We start from the raw sequence: 16,454 nt of genomic DNA, 5'->3' as shown, positions 1-16,454 counted from the left end.
TTGAAACTACATGCAACTTTAGGGAGTTCCTCTGAGCCTAACTTCACCATTTTTAAAATGGGAAAAAACATTAGCTTTCCTCTAGAGTTTTGAGGGTTACCAGTATAGTACATAAAAGTGCCTGGCAAGAATAGGCTAATTCTATTAACTGAGTATTAGTATTATCTTACTTTCTAGTTGAGTAACATAGACCAGTTAATTGACTCTCACTGAAACTTGCCTTCTTCATCTATACAGAAGAAAAACTATCTACTATTTACATAGGAGTACTATGTGAATTTAATGAGATGATAATTTATGAACGACTTACATTAAAGCTATAAAGTAAAATACAAAGGTTCTGAACTTGCCACTAATTAGCTATAGGACCGTAAGTCCCTGACTTTCAATTTCTTCAATTGCAAAATATAAGTATTAATGAACTCACAAGTTTTTAAAGAGAATTAAGTAAAAAACAAATAACACGTCATACAAATATCAGACTACTGCATAAACAAAGACAGGTCAGGACCAGACAGTGAGACCAGTCAGATCTGCCAACAAAAGCCAGGTAATCGCAACCACATGGTGTAAAAACATCTGCCAAGTTCTCCTTTTTATCCTCAGACACAAAAATAGAAACAAAATACTTTATTTCAAAGTAAGATAACACTACATTTTAACCTAAGTGTCCCATGTACAGATATTGAAAGAGTATTTTGTACTTTGGTTTTTACTACAAAACCACTGAAATATAAATAATACATGTCTTCAAACTTACCCTTTGCAGCATGGACTCAGACCAGATATGTCCACTATGTTCTACAGTCCACTGCAATATTGTCCTCATGATTAACAACATGACATCTGACTGCAAAATGTTAACCAGACTTGCAAACAGAGGACAGAATGGGGGCAAAACTGGAGGTGGAAGTGCTGAAAATAAAGATATTATTGGCTTCTTTTGTAGAACACACTTTAAATCAAACCAAACCAAAAAAGCTATGACCTTATTGCGTACTTTTGATAGCCTTCAAAGAATATTTTCATCTTAAAGCTATATTTTACCTTCTCGGGTCAGTTAAATGAATAAAAGTAGTTCCATAAATAGCAGTAGTACAAAAGAAGGTCTTTCTTTTCCCTAGAAATGTCTGAAGACCTGAGATAAAACCATTAACTCAGAGGTGACTCAGTACAAGATATGTCTATATTAGCTTATATATTAGCCCTTTAAATGTTCATTCATTCAGAAAGCTTACATTTACATCTTTTACTTCACTAGGGATTATTATCATAGTCTATAGAAAACAACCTTTAACAACTTAAGAGACTGACATGAAATTTTGGGAAAGATTAAAAATACCTGTATCTTCTTTATTTTGTCTTTTCAATTTCCGTTGAGCTTCCTCTGCCTAATGAAAATGAATTAATTTGGACAGAGAATAAGTAATATGAAACAATTTAATATCCAAAACTACTGATATAAGTTAATCTTTGTCATACTAACTTCTGATTTTAGGAAATTTCTATCCTTAATTTTGTCATCACTCTGAAATTGATTTCCAGGTTAACTTCCCCTTACACTAAGAGAATCCCCCAAGTGGATTCTTTCTTGGTTTAAAATGCAGGGGAAACATGTATCAACCAAAGTAAAAAAATTATTTAGGTTTGAGCTCTATCTCATGCATCAAAAATGAATAAACACTGTTATATATAAAACAGATAACCAACAAGGACCTACTACATAGCACAGGGAACTATAGTCAATATTTTATAATAACCTATAAGGGAAAAGTATCTGAAAAACTATATATATATAAACTATATATATATATATAAACTACATATATATATACAGATTGAATCACTGTACTGTATACCTGAAACTAACATAACATTATAAATTGACTATACTTCAAAAAAAAAATCAACTAGTAAACAAAAGCTTCATGTTTAAGTTTTGTTTAATGCCATTTACTCAAAACTTATTTTTAAGAGTAAACTGCTAAAAGGCAAAATTTAACTAGTTAAATTCCATAAGTCACCATGGGAAAGCATAATGCTAGCACTAGCAATTCTGAAATGAGTGTGAAACAGGTTAACTGATTACCATACAGGTTGATGATTTGTCATCAAAAGTCAATAAAATACATACAATTAGATATGTGTAGGTACGTGTATAATTATATAGATCTCGTTTATGTACACACAAAATACTAAGGGGAAAACCCCATATGTTAAGTGGTGGTATTATAGGTCATCTGTACTTTCTTCTTTATACCTTTCCATATTTTCCAAATTTTCTACAATAAAAATGTGTCCTTTTTCAATCTGTGTGAAAAGCAGTACAAGTTGTTTAGGAAAAACAAAAACAAAAAAACTCCAAGCAACCCCTTCCCAATATACTTTTTAATTTTCCCAATTACCTTGGACTGCTCTGCCCTTGAAAAGTGATAGAAATACAAATTGAACTCTTTGGCACACTCTGGTTTCAGTTCATACATGCCTCGTCCTGTTAATCCAGGTTTCCTTTGGGGAAGAAAAAATTCTTAGGTCTCATATTCTGGACTTCCCTTGTGGTCCAGTGGTTAAGAATCCGCCTGCCAATGCACGGGACATGGGTTTGATCCCTGATCTGGGAAGATCATGTCAGCCACCAGGCAACTAAGTTTGTGTGCTGTTACTACTGAAGCCACGCCCTAGAGCCTGTGCTTCACAAGAAAAGCTACCCCAGTGAGAAGCCTGTATACCTAGAGAGAGCCCATGCATAGCAACGAAGACCCAGGGCAGCCAAACATAAATAAATAATTAATTAATTAAAAAATCTCATACACTGCTAGTGAGTATAACCTGGAACTACTTTCTGTGGATTCATTTGGTAATCTATGTCCAAAGCTTTATGTGCATCCATTTTATCTAGCATGTCCACTATGGATTTATTCTAATTGGACACGGGAACATGATGATCACTGTAGTGACAATTTGAGGTCTAACAATAAGGGACAGGTAACACACATTATGCTATCGTCAGACAATTGAAAACTATTAAAAGTGATGCTAACTTCTATATTTTGACATGTAAAGATGTCTATGAAAAGTTCTACCAAGTGAAAAAAGCAAGTGTAATCTGGGTTGAGAGAATTTTTTAAAAATCATTTACTTTATTTATATTTATTTTGGCTGTGCCGGTCTTTGTTGTTACATGGGCTTTCTCCAGTTGCAGACAGCGGGGGCCACTCTTAGTTGTGGTGTGCAGGCTTACTGCAGAGGTTTCTCTTGTTGCAAAACAGCGGCTCTCGGTGCATGGGCTTCAGCAGCTGCTGCACTTGGGCTGAGATCACAGGCTCAGTAGTTGTGGCACGCAGGCTTAGCTGTTCCATGGCATGTGGGATCTTCTTTGATCAGGGATTGAACCCAGGTCTCCTGCATTGGTAGGTGGATTCTTTACCACTGAGTCACCTGGGAAGCCCCTGAGAATCTCTTTTATAGTTTTTTTGATACTTCCCCTAAAAACATGTATTGTTCTAAAATCAACAGAAATAAAGACACTGTCATTGAAGTGAGGAGCAAAGAAAAAGCAGGATTAAGAAACTGTCTCAACAACCTTAAGGGGATAAACTAGTTTATTGATTGGGTGACACACAGGACACCAAAGAAAGCGTTCTTTAGAGGCTGACCACAGCTCAGGCGGCACATTCAGATGGAAACAAAGGAAGAGTAATGCATTTACTTAAGACCAGGCTAATTTCAGCTATTTGAAACTATCAGCTATGAACACCTATTTTGAATACAATGAAAATTCTCATATATCTACTTTAAGTTGTTAAGCACAGGGCTAGATCATAAAAGGGAAATGTCAGTGAAAAATCTAGTTCAGAATTACATGTTTGAAAACGGCTGTCCCTCTGAAAACAATTTTATTCTCACTTTCATCAAAGGAAATACTCTAAGAAAAATTAATGTATAAAATAAAATCAAATGTGAAAAAATAGAAAATAAACTCACTTGAAATGTGCAACTGCTTCAATCACACTCTCCATGCCAGTCTCTTTGTTCTCCTAAAGGTACAGGAAATAAATGTGTTTCATGTTAATAACAGTATCTGCTAGCAGTCTGAGCACTGTGCTTTTATCTCATTAAGCTTCATAGAGCAATTGTATAAAGTGAATACACTACTATCTCAGTTTCTACAGATTCCATAGGATTTCCATAGGAAACACGATTGATATGCAGTTGGGGAAATTTACTTGGTAAGCTAACATTCATTCAGACTGATACAATTAAAAACAAGTCATCATATGAAATCAAGGTGACAGCTTTCAAAAGGAATGAAATAAAAACACAAAGTATACATAACATTTAAACAAAATTTATATCTTTGTAATATTTTCTGAAATAGCTACACTAATTTCTTATCTATCTTCATTAAAATACCATTTTCCAAATCATATCTTATTTGTGACAAGATGTTAACAGGAATTGCGTGGGAAAAAAGAATTCTCTGGTCAAAAATGTTTGGTAGATATAGATGCCATCACTCTGTACAAGGTATTTGCATTTTAAAATGCTTTTTAAATTTTATTTCTTTCTATTCTAACATCTAAGTGAAACTATAACTGTTCCCTCATTTTCTGCATTAAAAAGTACCTGCATACATAACTAGAAATGGAAATGGCAAAAGCAGCCCATTAACAGAGACCTAAAAAAAAACTACATGTAATTTTTATTCTTAATAGATATTTAGTGATATTAAAAATTATTATTTTTTTAGGTGTGATAACTGGCAAATGCACAGGTTTTTTCTAGAAGCTTGTATCTTTTGGATCAACCTTGGCACTCCTGACATTTGGACTAGATAGGTCTTTATCGTGGGAGCCTATCCTGTTCTGTAGGATATTTAGCATATCCTGGCCTCTGTCGAATGGATGCCAGGAACACACACACTCAGGCCTGAGTAGTGACACTGTCAAATGGTCCCCTCCCGGGGCGGGAGGTGCCAAAATTATCCCTGGTTGAGAACCACTATTTTAGGTATATACAATTCTATTTATAGATGAAGCGGTAAATCTGGTATTCTCCACAAAATAACCCAGTGAGGGTGTAGGGATTAGTGATTAGAGTAGAAATAAGATTGGTCATCTGGTGAAACTGGTGAGGGGTTCATTATACTATGTTCTCTATTCCTATAAATGTTTGAAGTTTTTTAAGTTTGAAATAAGACAACATTTAAGAGAAGTATTACAACGCCACAAGTAAAGGTTTAAATCCTCGAAGAATGAAAATTAAGATTCAGAGTTCTAATCTATGTTTCAAACATGGGAAAACATTTTGAAAAATCTTTCCCAACTGTAATCAGGGTTTCTAAAAAGCCCAGGGTTGAAAAACAGGCGGTAGAGGACCTTAAGATTCTAGTAGGAAAAATAGCTACAACTGATCTACGAATGCCCACATGAATGCTAATTTACATTCACTAAAATGAGAGGAATGGCCTAGGAGGGCTTTTGGATGCTTTAGAAGGAAAAAACTCTAGCAAACTTTAGTTTATTCAACATAGTTGAGTAGGTATTTCTAGGTTATAGTGTTATCTCTACCCATCACAACTTTGTACTAAACACCCTATCAATAATCCTTCTTTAATGGATATGTAAATTCAGTTCTAAGGAACACATTTTGTTTTATTCAGTAGCCTTATCTCTTTCAAGGCTTCACTATAAAGGATTCTATTTCTTTGCTGCTTTCCACTCCTAGTACCTAGTATTTTCTTTTTCTATTTACTTCTAATAAGAGTGACTAGAGTTATACATGTGCTAGCACCATAGTTTTTACAATTGTGGAAAAGGTATACTAGACGGACAGTTAAAGGTTTAAATATTTCCATATATTTATGGAAGGGTTTATGGAAGGATTTCCATATGTTTTTTAAAATGTAGGTACTTACATCTTCAGGTAAAGACTTAACCAATTCACTATGAGCCATAGGTTTGATGCTCAACTGATGGATAATCTCTCGTTTAATCTCATCTGTAGCATTAACCTGTCCAACTCCAGGACTAAATCTCTCTCCTGTCAACAATGAATAAGTACATATACACACACTTAACAATCATAATATTTATAAGCAATACATATTTATAATTCATGCAACACAATGTATTTTTCTTTCTTTACAATGGGAAAGCAATGACTGGTCAGGCCATAAAGCAGGATGAGAATAGCTCTCAATCATTTTTCTGAGCCTCTGACACAACAGGGGAGTGTAGTCTTCAGCCACGGAGAGAGAACTCTGGTTGCTGTTTTCAAAGAATGAGATCAGCAGGTGGGAAGAGACTAGAAACAGCAGCTGTACCAGCAGCCTATGAAACTGCTTTCAAGTCATCTGCCATGTGGTAGGAGGAAGGGACAGTCCTCCTTTGCACTTTGATCTAGTGGCAAATAAGGTATCACCTTCTGAGATCTCCTTCTTTGGTATTACATCCTGACAGTAGCCAGGATTCTCTGCTCCAGGGCTGTTGAGAATCTGAAACAGTATGGGAGGAGGGAGAAAGTAAAGCATACAGTAGAAAAGATGGAGGTGACAGGACCGAAAATATAGACAGTGAGAACACTCACGCACCACAAAGCCATGGAGAGAAACACAGCTAAGATATAAAGTAACAGTAAATAGCTCCTAAATATCCTATTCTTGTTTGCTAAATTCTCCTGTCCCCTGCTTTATTCCTAACTCACAATCTTCCAGTTTATCCTGTGTTAGCAGTTGTCCTCTCCCCTTCTTCCAAAGCACTGGAGTGCTGTTACTCATCATTACAGTAACCAGAGGGGAAAATAAAAATATATACTCTAATCTCCTTCCCCTAAAACTGAGTAACTGGTCAAACAGAAGAAACAGTTTAGATTCTAAACTATTTGCTACCACAAAAGTCAACACAGGACTTCCCTGGTGATCCAGTGATTAAGAATCCACCTAACGCAGGGACGTGGGTTCAATTCCTAGCCTGGGAAGACTCCACGTGTTGTGGGGCAACTAAGCCCGTGTGCTACAACCACTGTGCTCTGCAACAAGAGAAGCCACTGCAATGAGAAGCCCGTGCACCTCAACTAGCGAAAGCCCATGCACAGCAACAAAGACCCAGCACAGTCAAAAGTAAATAAATAAAAATTAAGAAAAAAATTTTTAAGTCAATATAATACATAAATGTTTCAAAATATCCAAACTTACCAACAAGCATTATAATGAGGTATAGCATTTCTTCTATTAGAGTGTTGTTCTGCTGAACTAAATCCTGAAACCATCGGGGGCAATGGAAGAGAGCAAGTTCAGAGATAAGAATAAGAATCATCTGTATTACCTCAGATGATTAAAATAACCAAAAAGAATGAAAGGCGCTTCTCTAACGATTGTGTTGTGGTCTCATAAGGCATGCTCTTACCTTATGGGCAGTCTCAGAACCAATTTTCTTCCCATAATCTGGGGTACTGAAAATCTGATAAAGTTCAAAGCGGCTAAGCATTATCATCAGGAAATGATTTGGATCCATCATGGAGACACCTGTCTTTTTTTAAAATGTATGAAAGAAAGGAAAAAAGGAAGGTCAAAAGGGCTACTAAACAATTAGTGAGACATATTTTGGCTTGCACAAGAGAAAGCATCTTACTCGTTCATCAATTCCAATAAAAGATGAGGACTCATTTAGCCCCAGTCCTTACTTGTGATAGCTACAAGTGTGGACAGGAATCTGTGCTGGTAAAACAAAACAAAACACGCCCTGAACCCACATATCATAATAACATGGACTATATGTTCTCTTCACTTTAAATGCTTTGCATTAGTTGTATCCCAATGAATTCAGTTCAAGGTTTTATGTCAGTGTTGTCACTTGCAGGGGTATGACTCTGAGAGAAATGTGGTATAGTAATAAAACTTTCAGTATTTTTTTTTAAATGCATATCATATTAAACTCTTATCAAGAACTCAAACTAATTTTTAGTAATAAATGCTATACTAAGTGAAATGCTGGCTTGTAAATATTAGTTTTAATTCTCCTATAATTCCATTTGTACAGATTCTCAATCAACTTGAATTTTAATTTTTTTGACCCAATAATTTTTTAAAATTTACATTTTGTAACTTATTCTGTAATTTCTAAATCCACTCAGCAATAATATGGAAACACTACTTTGTGACAAGCACTGTGCTATGTAAATGGACATAAAAAGGACCAAGAGAGCTGTCACAGTTTAGTGCAGAGGAAGGAAAGTAAACAGGCAACCACAATCCAGAGTTATGGATGCTCTGGTGGCGATAAGTATCATGCTATGGGCCCTCCCCAAAAGGACACACAGCCACGTTTTAGTATGCCAGCTTTCTGGAGAAAGTAATACTAAACTAAACATGAAGATATGCAGGAAGACAAGACAGGCAGCAAACAGAAAAGGAAGAGGGTGGGGGGTACAACATAGGTAAGGAAAGAAATAAATGTACAGATTTTAAGACTTAATGGAGTATATGACAAGTTCAGGGAGTTTTTAACATAGTTAAGTACTGAAGGCCTTGAAAATCAGTTTGAGGGATTTGGGGCTTTATAATCAGAGGACAGTGAAGCAAGTATGGCTTTCAGATTTCTAACTCTAATAACTGTATAAATTGTTGAACAATTCACCAAGGTAAAGAAACTCTGAAGATAGGAAGAAGGTATGGAGGACACAGGATTTATTTTGAATATGTGAAATATGAGATGTGTTCAGGAAACCAGATGGAAATGTTCGATCAGTTATTTTAGCCATATGAATTTGGAGCTTAGTAGATAAGGGCTAGGTGGCTTCTTTGGTAGCTCAGTGTTAAAGAATCTGCCTGTAATGCAGGAGATGCAGGTTTGATCCCTGGGCTGGGAAGATCTCTGGAGAAGGAAACAACAGCCCACTCCAGTGTTCTTGCCTGAGAAATACCATGGACAGAGGAGCCTGGCGGGCTACAGGCCATGCGGTTGCAAAAGAGTCGGATGCAACTTAGCGACTAAACAAAAATAGATAAGGGGTAGACTGAAGTTACAGATTTGAGAGTGGTCTTAAGTGTCTGGGTCCGATGAAAATAATAAAAACTCTCCCAAACCTTTAAATTTAATGCTTTTAATTCATTACCTGAAGCATTACTATATCCTTATCAAACATTTCACGTCTACATTTCACATTGTGGTAGTAATAAATCTAAAAAAAAAAAAACACAAGTAATTACATTGGGTAAACAGGTTTTTATTTGTGCAGTTTTCTCTTCTCCCCACTCACCAAAAGAGCACATGGCTTTTTTGCATGTGAGTATGTGAACATGCAAACATGCACACACAATGTGGTTTCCCCAGCAGTGAATGCTATCTTAATAGAGATTAATTAATTAGAAATTTTCAGATTATAGTATGGAAACTCTATGGAACTTTATGGTTCACATTTTGCAGCCAACTTTCTGGGTCTCCTAATAAAGTTCTTTCAATGATATTTATAGCTATCAAAAGTAGAGAAAAATCCTATACCATGTCTTGGGGAGGTTTAAAAATTAAAACCTCAATTTCAGAGCTATACTAACAGAATTTTTATCTTTTAACCCAATTTTATAATTAAAGCAGGTGAAATCTTGATTTTTCATTATGTTTTAAAAAATATCAAACTTTGTTCTAAAAATGACTTCAAGTGAAAATTAACTTCATTTCTACTTTTGATATTGTTTCTTAATAAAACATGAATAAAAGCTCTAAGAAACTTTTGGTTTAACATTACATCTATCTTGTCAAACAGTTTTTAATAAAACATTTTTAAGGTTCATTTCCAGTGGCCATTCAACAGTTTCAATATAGATGACTTTCGATGACTATTATAACCTCCACAGAAACTAAAGAATGGACTGAAAACTCTTCACAGAATTAAAAACCGCTCACCTGGTTTACAAGAGAGAAACCATTTCTTCTCCACATTCCTGCATGTACTTGGGCACATAAAACAAGACATCTAAGAGGGTGTTCTATCAACATGGGTGGGCTGAGTTCACTCTGTGTATACAAAAAAACCACAAAAATCTCAGCTCTATAAAGAAGACTGGTTTAGAGATGGAGACTTTATATAAAGTACAAATCAAAATTATTTTAAGGTATGTCTGTGTGCTAGTTAATTTTATGCGTCAACTTGGCTGGACCAAGGTACCCAATTTTTGATTACCACCGGTCTAGATGTCGCTGTGAAGGCATTTTTTAGATGTGACTAGTATTTAAATCAGTACACTTTATGAGTAAAGCACATTACTCTCCATGATATTGGTGGGCCTTTTCCAATAAGCTAGAAGGCCTTAAAAGAAAAGACTGAGGTTTCCCCAAGGATGAAGAAATTCTGCTTCCAGTCTGCCTTTGGATTTCAGACTATAAGATCAACTCTTAATTCACCAGGTTGCCAGGTTTATTTCAGACTTGCCAAATCCCTACAATAACTTAATCTGTCTTTTCCTGTATACACACACATATACAAACACACACTCAGGTATACTATGTAATGATTTGATATTTGCGGTTTGATTCCTGGGTCGGAAGATCCGCTAGAGAAGGGACAGGCTACCCACTTCAGTATTCTTGTGCTTCCCTTGTGGCTCAGCTGGTAAAGAATTCGCCTGCAATGCAGGAGACCTGGGATCGATCCCTCGGTTGGGATGAGCCCCTGGAGAAGGGAAAGGCTATACCCACTCCAGTATTCTAGCCTGGAGAATTCCATGGACTGTATAGTCCGGGGGGTCGCAAAGAGTCGGATATGACTGAGCGACTTTCACTTTTTCATAATTATGAAATGATCACCATGGTAAGTCTAGTAACCATCTGTCCCCATACAAAGTTATTACAATATTACTCAGCATATTCCTTATGCTGGATATTATATTTTCATAACTTATTATCTAACTAGAGGTCTGTAATAGATATTTACTTTTAAATGTTCGCACTACTTACTAGAGGTAGGAGCTCTGGAAATTTATATGCCACTTCACTTTTACTTAACAACGCATGCAAACCTGCATGGAAAACAAAGATAAAAGTATTTCTATAGGTGAAAGTCATTTAGATTTAAAAAAAAAAAAACCCAAAATATTTGCTCAACTTTATATCTAACTCCCTTTCTGTGTTTCTTTGGAAACCTATCATATTACACATTAAGATACAAAATGAATTGCATCCATAAAAGAAGCTTTTCAACTGCTATTTTCATGAAACTCTGTATTAAAGCCATGCTTAGAACCAGAGTCTTAATTACATGTACCAACATACACTGATTAAATTTTACAAAGGTAAATGTTAAAAGTGCAAACATAGCAAATGCAGCTATGTAACTATCAAAGCAATTTATGTGTTAAACCAATTTTAAGGGTCATAATCGACTGGATCATGAAGTTTGTTCCATTTAAAGTACAATAGCAAGATATCCTCCTGGCAACTGAACAGAGAAACTGGCCATGGAATTCAAGGTCTCCACTGATTCTGACTTCAGAATTCAGTTCCTCAGAACTTCCAGTTTAGGATCAAAGCCTCTTTCGTCCCTAATTGCAAAGGGCCTTTCATAGCTCAACTTTAGTTAATTCTGTTAGCTAAGAATTGTCCTATTTATGTTGCTGTCTAAACAGAGAATGCTTTTTACAGTCTCATCAGTACATGCAGGCCGCCTGGTCAAGCCTGGTCTGAAGCTTTCCTTATCCAAGAACACCTGTACTGAGAACCCCGTTCTAACAATGTGCACTCAGCCTCCATTAGCACAGCCTCCAAGGTGTTCTGAGCTGCTCTGTGTATGCTTGCTTGGCTCTCCAGTTAGATTATAAGCGTTCAGGCCAAGGTTTGCCAAACACAGTAAGATAAAATGCTCAAAATATTAGAAGACTGAGGGGCGTAAATACCTCGGCAAAATTAGTACATTTTTAGAGTACTGACTGTTGTCCCTGTGGAAAATTATCAGCATTAGCTTCCACTCAGATCTTCAAAGGGCAGAAAAGATCAGTAGCTGAGTTGGAGACCCACTTTCCTGCATTCTAGTTGAACACTATGCCACACCACCATGCCATCACTTGCCTGTACTGAAGATCAATAGTTCAGCATGCAAGTATCAATACTTATGAAAACAAAACTGGGCATGAACAAGTTACAGGAAAAAGAGATCTCTGCCTACAATCACAATTTCATTCCAGGTACTTTTTATTGTTCTACTTGTACTATTTAAATTCACATGTCTAAGTTCAATCTTAAATCACCACAATTTCAATAAGAATCTAAAAAAATTGTTGGAATGCTAACATCTATTGGTAAGATAATGTGGTAATGCACAGAAAAAAAAAAAAAAAAAAAGGCTTCAGAAATGACAGAGGGATTGTTACTATTTATCCCATAGACATTAAAAGGGTAATAAAGGAATTTTATGAACAACTCCATGTCCACATATTTGATAACTCAGATGAAATGGACCAATTTCTTGAAAAACATAAACCACCAAAACTCACACAAGGAGATACAGATAATAGGAACTGCTGAAGAAACTGAATCAATGATTAATTACCTACCAAAAAAGGGAAAGTATCAGCTCCATACGATTTTACTGGTGAATTCTACCGAACATTTAAGGAAGAAAAGATGCCAATTCTCCAGTTTCTTACACTTACACACACACACAAACTACTTTCACATTATTAAGTTACTGAGCCACACACTTAATCTACATTGCAAGTTCTGCAATGAGTGAAAATATTTACCTTGATAACTTTACTTTTCTACTGTCTGAGTTAAAAATGGAACTAAAGGGAACAGTATGTGAACAGGTTAAGAATTACTGGAAGAAATGTGGAAGGAACTTACGATGTCTACAGAGACAGTTGAATGCATATGTAGAGTTTCTGGCTGCCATGAGGTAGCAGCTTCAAAGAGTTGAGCATGTATAAACAGTGTGTAAATCAGCTACTTACAATTAAAAAAAACTATCAACCCAATTTCGAACTCACTTCAACCTGATGATGAAAAAATTTATCAATAAGAAACTGCTTAAGAGAGAGAGGAAGTCTAGGGTGTTTTCAATTTTTTTTTGGGGGGGTGTTTTTAATTTATTAACAATCACTTAAGTGATAGACTGAACAAGAACACTTTCAAAATAAAGCATTGTAGGTATCCAGTAAATACTAACCACAAGCAAAGATTCAAAGGACAATTTCAGGGTTCTCTTTTTAGGGAAAAATGTTTTACCTGCAAGTAAGCGAGAAACTGGGAGGTGAATGCTAACTTTTTCCTTGGAAACACAGTATCTGATAGTTTCCACTGAATGTCCACAAATGCTTAATGTAACTGGCTGTTCACCATCCGTAAAACCACCATGACACTGTGTCAATACAGCAAGGCATTTCTTGTAAGCTTCTATTAATACTTTTTCCTATAAAAGAGGATCTTATGTTAAGTTTCTACAATATTAAACAAGAATCTCAAATTCAATGATGAATATTTACCTCAAATATCAATATGGGAAAACTCAATCTTCCCTTCGCAACTTGCTCCCTCTATCCAACACCCTGTCTCAGGGAACATCTCTACAGAGCTGTAGAAATCTAGAAGTCATTCTAATATACTCCTTTCCCTCATCCCCCATTTTTTTCTTTAAATTGAGGCATAGTTGATGTACATTAGTTAGAAGTGTACAATATAGTGATTCAAAATTTTTATAAATTATATTCCATTTAGTTATTATAAAATATTGACTATATTCTTTGTGTTGTACAATATATTCTTATAGCTTATTTATTTTACACACAGTGGTTTGTACCTCTTAATCTCTCCTATTTTGTCCCTCCTGGTCTTCTTTCTTTCCATTGGTAACCACTGGTTTGTTCTCTGTACCTTTGAGTCTGTTTCTGTTTTATTTTTTAGATTCCACACATAAGTGATTATAGGATTTGTCTTTCTGACTTATTTCACTAAGCATAATACCCTCCAGGGTCCATCAATGTTGTTGTTAATGCAAAATTTCATTCTTTTCATGGCTGAGTAATATTCCACTACCCCTACCCATCCATCTACATATTCTTTAGCCACGCATCTATTGGACACTGTATCCTGGCAATTGTGCTGCTATGAACAAATAATGCTGCTATGAACACTGGAAGTCTTAGTCACTCAGTCAAGTCCAACTCTTTGTGAGTGGATTGTAGCCTCCCAGGCTCATTGGCAAGCATGTATTTCTTCAAATTAGCATTTCTTTATTCTTAGGTAAATACCCAGGAGCGGGATTGCTGGATTTTATGGTGGCTCTACTTTTAGTTTTTTGAAGAACCTCCATATTGTTTTCCACTGGGGCTACAACAATTCACATTCACATAACAGCTGTACAGGTTTCCTTGTCTCCACATCCTCGCTAACATGTGTTATATGTGGGCTCTGTGATGACAACTACTCTGACAGGTGTGAAGTGATAGCTCACTGAGGTTTGATTTGCATTTCTCTTATGATTAGCAACGTTCAGCATCTTTTCATGTCCCTATTGGTCATCTGTATGTCTACTTTGGAAAAATGTCCATTCAGGTCTTCTGCCCATTTTTTAATTGGGCTGTTTTTTTAATATTGAGCTGTATGGGATGTTTATATATTTTGGATAATAATCCCATATTGGTCATCTCATTGGCAAATATCTTCTCCTCCTCAGTAGGTTGTCTCTCTGTTTTGTTGATGGTTTGCTTTGCTGTGTGGAAGCTTTTAAGTTTAATTAGGTTCCCTTTGTTTATTCTTTTGCTTTTGTTTCCTTTGCCTTAGGAAATACATCCAAAAAAATATTACTAAGATTTATGTCAAAGAGTGTTCTATGCTTTCTTCTAGGAGCTTTATGGTTTCCAGTCTTACATTTAGGTCTTAATCCAATTTGAGTTTATTCTTTTATATGGTGTGAGGAAATGTTCTAATTTCATTCTTTTACATGCAGCCGTCCAGTTTTCCCAGCATTACTTACTGAAAAAGATCACCTTCTTTCCATGGCATATTGTCTCCTTTGCTGTGGATTAATTGACCATAATTGTGTGGGTTTATTTCTGGGCTCTATTTTCCTCATTCCCCATTGTGCAACCTATTACCAAGCTAGCAACTGCATCTAAAATGCTCTCAAACTTGACCACTGGTATCTCCAGTCATTGAAAGGAAAGCCGATGTGCCTCCATTGAACTTCCTGCTTCTACTCTTGCCCTCCTCCATCCGTTATCCACACAGAGTAACTTTCAAAAATATGTAAACTGGATCATGTCACTTTTCTGCTTGGGAGTCTCAAATGGCATCCACTTCAGTCAGAATAAAATTCAAACTTTTGAACATGGCCCTGCAAACTTATGTCTTTGACCTCTGCTCCAACTACAGCCTCTCACAGCTTCTGGAAACAACCATACTCCTCTTCATCAGAGAGCATGATACAGCTTTTTCTCAGTCAGGAAAATTCTTTACTCTGATCAGTTAACTCTGACACATAGTTGAGATCTCATGGAAGCCTTCTCTGATCTCCCAACTTACACCTCTCATCTAGATTTTATAGCCAAAGGAGGCCAACATAGTTTAAAGACACAGGACAAATGTACTAATAGTAAAATTTCATTTTGGGGTAAATTTATAAACTTTTTATACGCTCAAAATCTTGATAGGATTATGAGGGGGAAAAGGAAGATAGCAACATAAGAGAAAAGAGTGTGGATTATATCTTCCTCTATTTTCTAATTTCTCTAAGGCTTTAGGATTGTAACTTTTATGGAATGTATAGGTGAAAGTGGAAAATATGCTATTTTATGAGCATATCATTATTATCCTCTCCAAATCACCTCATATTTTACTTAGGAAATTGTTTCTCTGCCCCTCCTCCATTTATCTCCTATCCCTGACCCCAGAACAGACTCACATCTAAAGCACACCAGTCTTGTATCATTGAAATGACATGTGTTAATTTCATTTGTAGTGTGAAGGCTGCTTCCCACTCTGGTTCCATTTCAATATGCTGTCCTACTTGACGTGTAATTGGATCCATTCCCTTAAAAGAAGTGAGAAGATTTTAAATAAATTAAAATTACATTTGTTCTTCTACATAGAAACTTAAGAAATAATGTAGAAGAAATATATACTGATTACAAAAACATACAAGAATTTTAACAGGAAGTTTCAAGCAGTATAAGAAGTCCAACTTCTTAAATTACATGTTTATATAACATTCCCTAAACTTCTATAAAGAAAAAAATCCCAGTAAGATACAGAATGAATTACTTTAAAGGCAATCTTCTACATGTTTTAGACAATAAATTTGTACTTCATTGCAACAATCCTTCAAATTCCTTTTCAGTTCTATCATCTATAGAAAAAACTGTCAGAAGAAATTTGACAGGCTTTTAAAATGCTACTGAATTTATAAATATGTTTTATAAAATACTAAAATAAAAATTTTATATTTATTTGTAATTTGCAACTGCA

The 16,454-nt window shown here is 35.6% G+C and overlaps 1 protein-coding gene across 8 annotated transcripts in view; it reads right to left on the bottom strand.

Annotated features, from left to right (window-relative positions):
• UBR2 (ubiquitin protein ligase E3 component n-recognin 2) overlaps positions 1-16,454 on the bottom strand; it is a 104,989-nt gene that overhangs the window by 29,464 nt on the left and 59,071 nt on the right. For 7 of the 8 annotated variants that reach the window (XM_065913262.1, XM_065913261.1, XM_065913263.1 and 4 more), the window contains 12 exons: positions 15,892-16,020; positions 13,218-13,401; positions 10,953-11,014; positions 9,903-10,013; positions 9,115-9,180; positions 7,407-7,529; positions 7,196-7,259; positions 5,918-6,042; positions 3,985-4,037; positions 2,406-2,508; positions 1,343-1,391; positions 761-915 (listed from right to left, as the gene is read on the bottom strand). In XM_065913262.1, the coding sequence (XP_065769334.1) occupies positions 761-915; positions 1,343-1,391; positions 2,406-2,508; positions 3,985-4,037; positions 5,918-6,042; positions 7,196-7,259; positions 7,407-7,529; positions 9,115-9,180; positions 9,903-10,013; positions 10,953-11,014; positions 13,218-13,401; positions 15,892-16,020 (1,224 nt within the window). Of the gene's footprint in view, positions 1-760; positions 916-1,342; positions 1,392-2,405; positions 2,509-3,984; positions 4,038-5,917; positions 6,043-7,195; positions 7,260-7,406; positions 7,530-9,114; positions 9,181-9,902; positions 10,014-10,952; positions 11,015-13,217; positions 13,402-15,891; positions 16,021-16,454 lie in introns of those variants that run through there. The other variant, XR_010660091.1, reaches the window with a different exon arrangement.

The sequence above is a fragment of the Muntiacus reevesi genome, chromosome 20 (assembly GCF_963930625.1).
Source record: "Muntiacus reevesi chromosome 20, mMunRee1.1, whole genome shotgun sequence".
NCBI classification, from domain to species: Eukaryota; Metazoa; Chordata; class Mammalia; order Artiodactyla; family Cervidae; genus Muntiacus; species Muntiacus reevesi.
The sequence above is the reverse complement of the archived record's forward strand: the minus strand, read 5'-3'. Positions and strand labels throughout refer to the sequence as shown.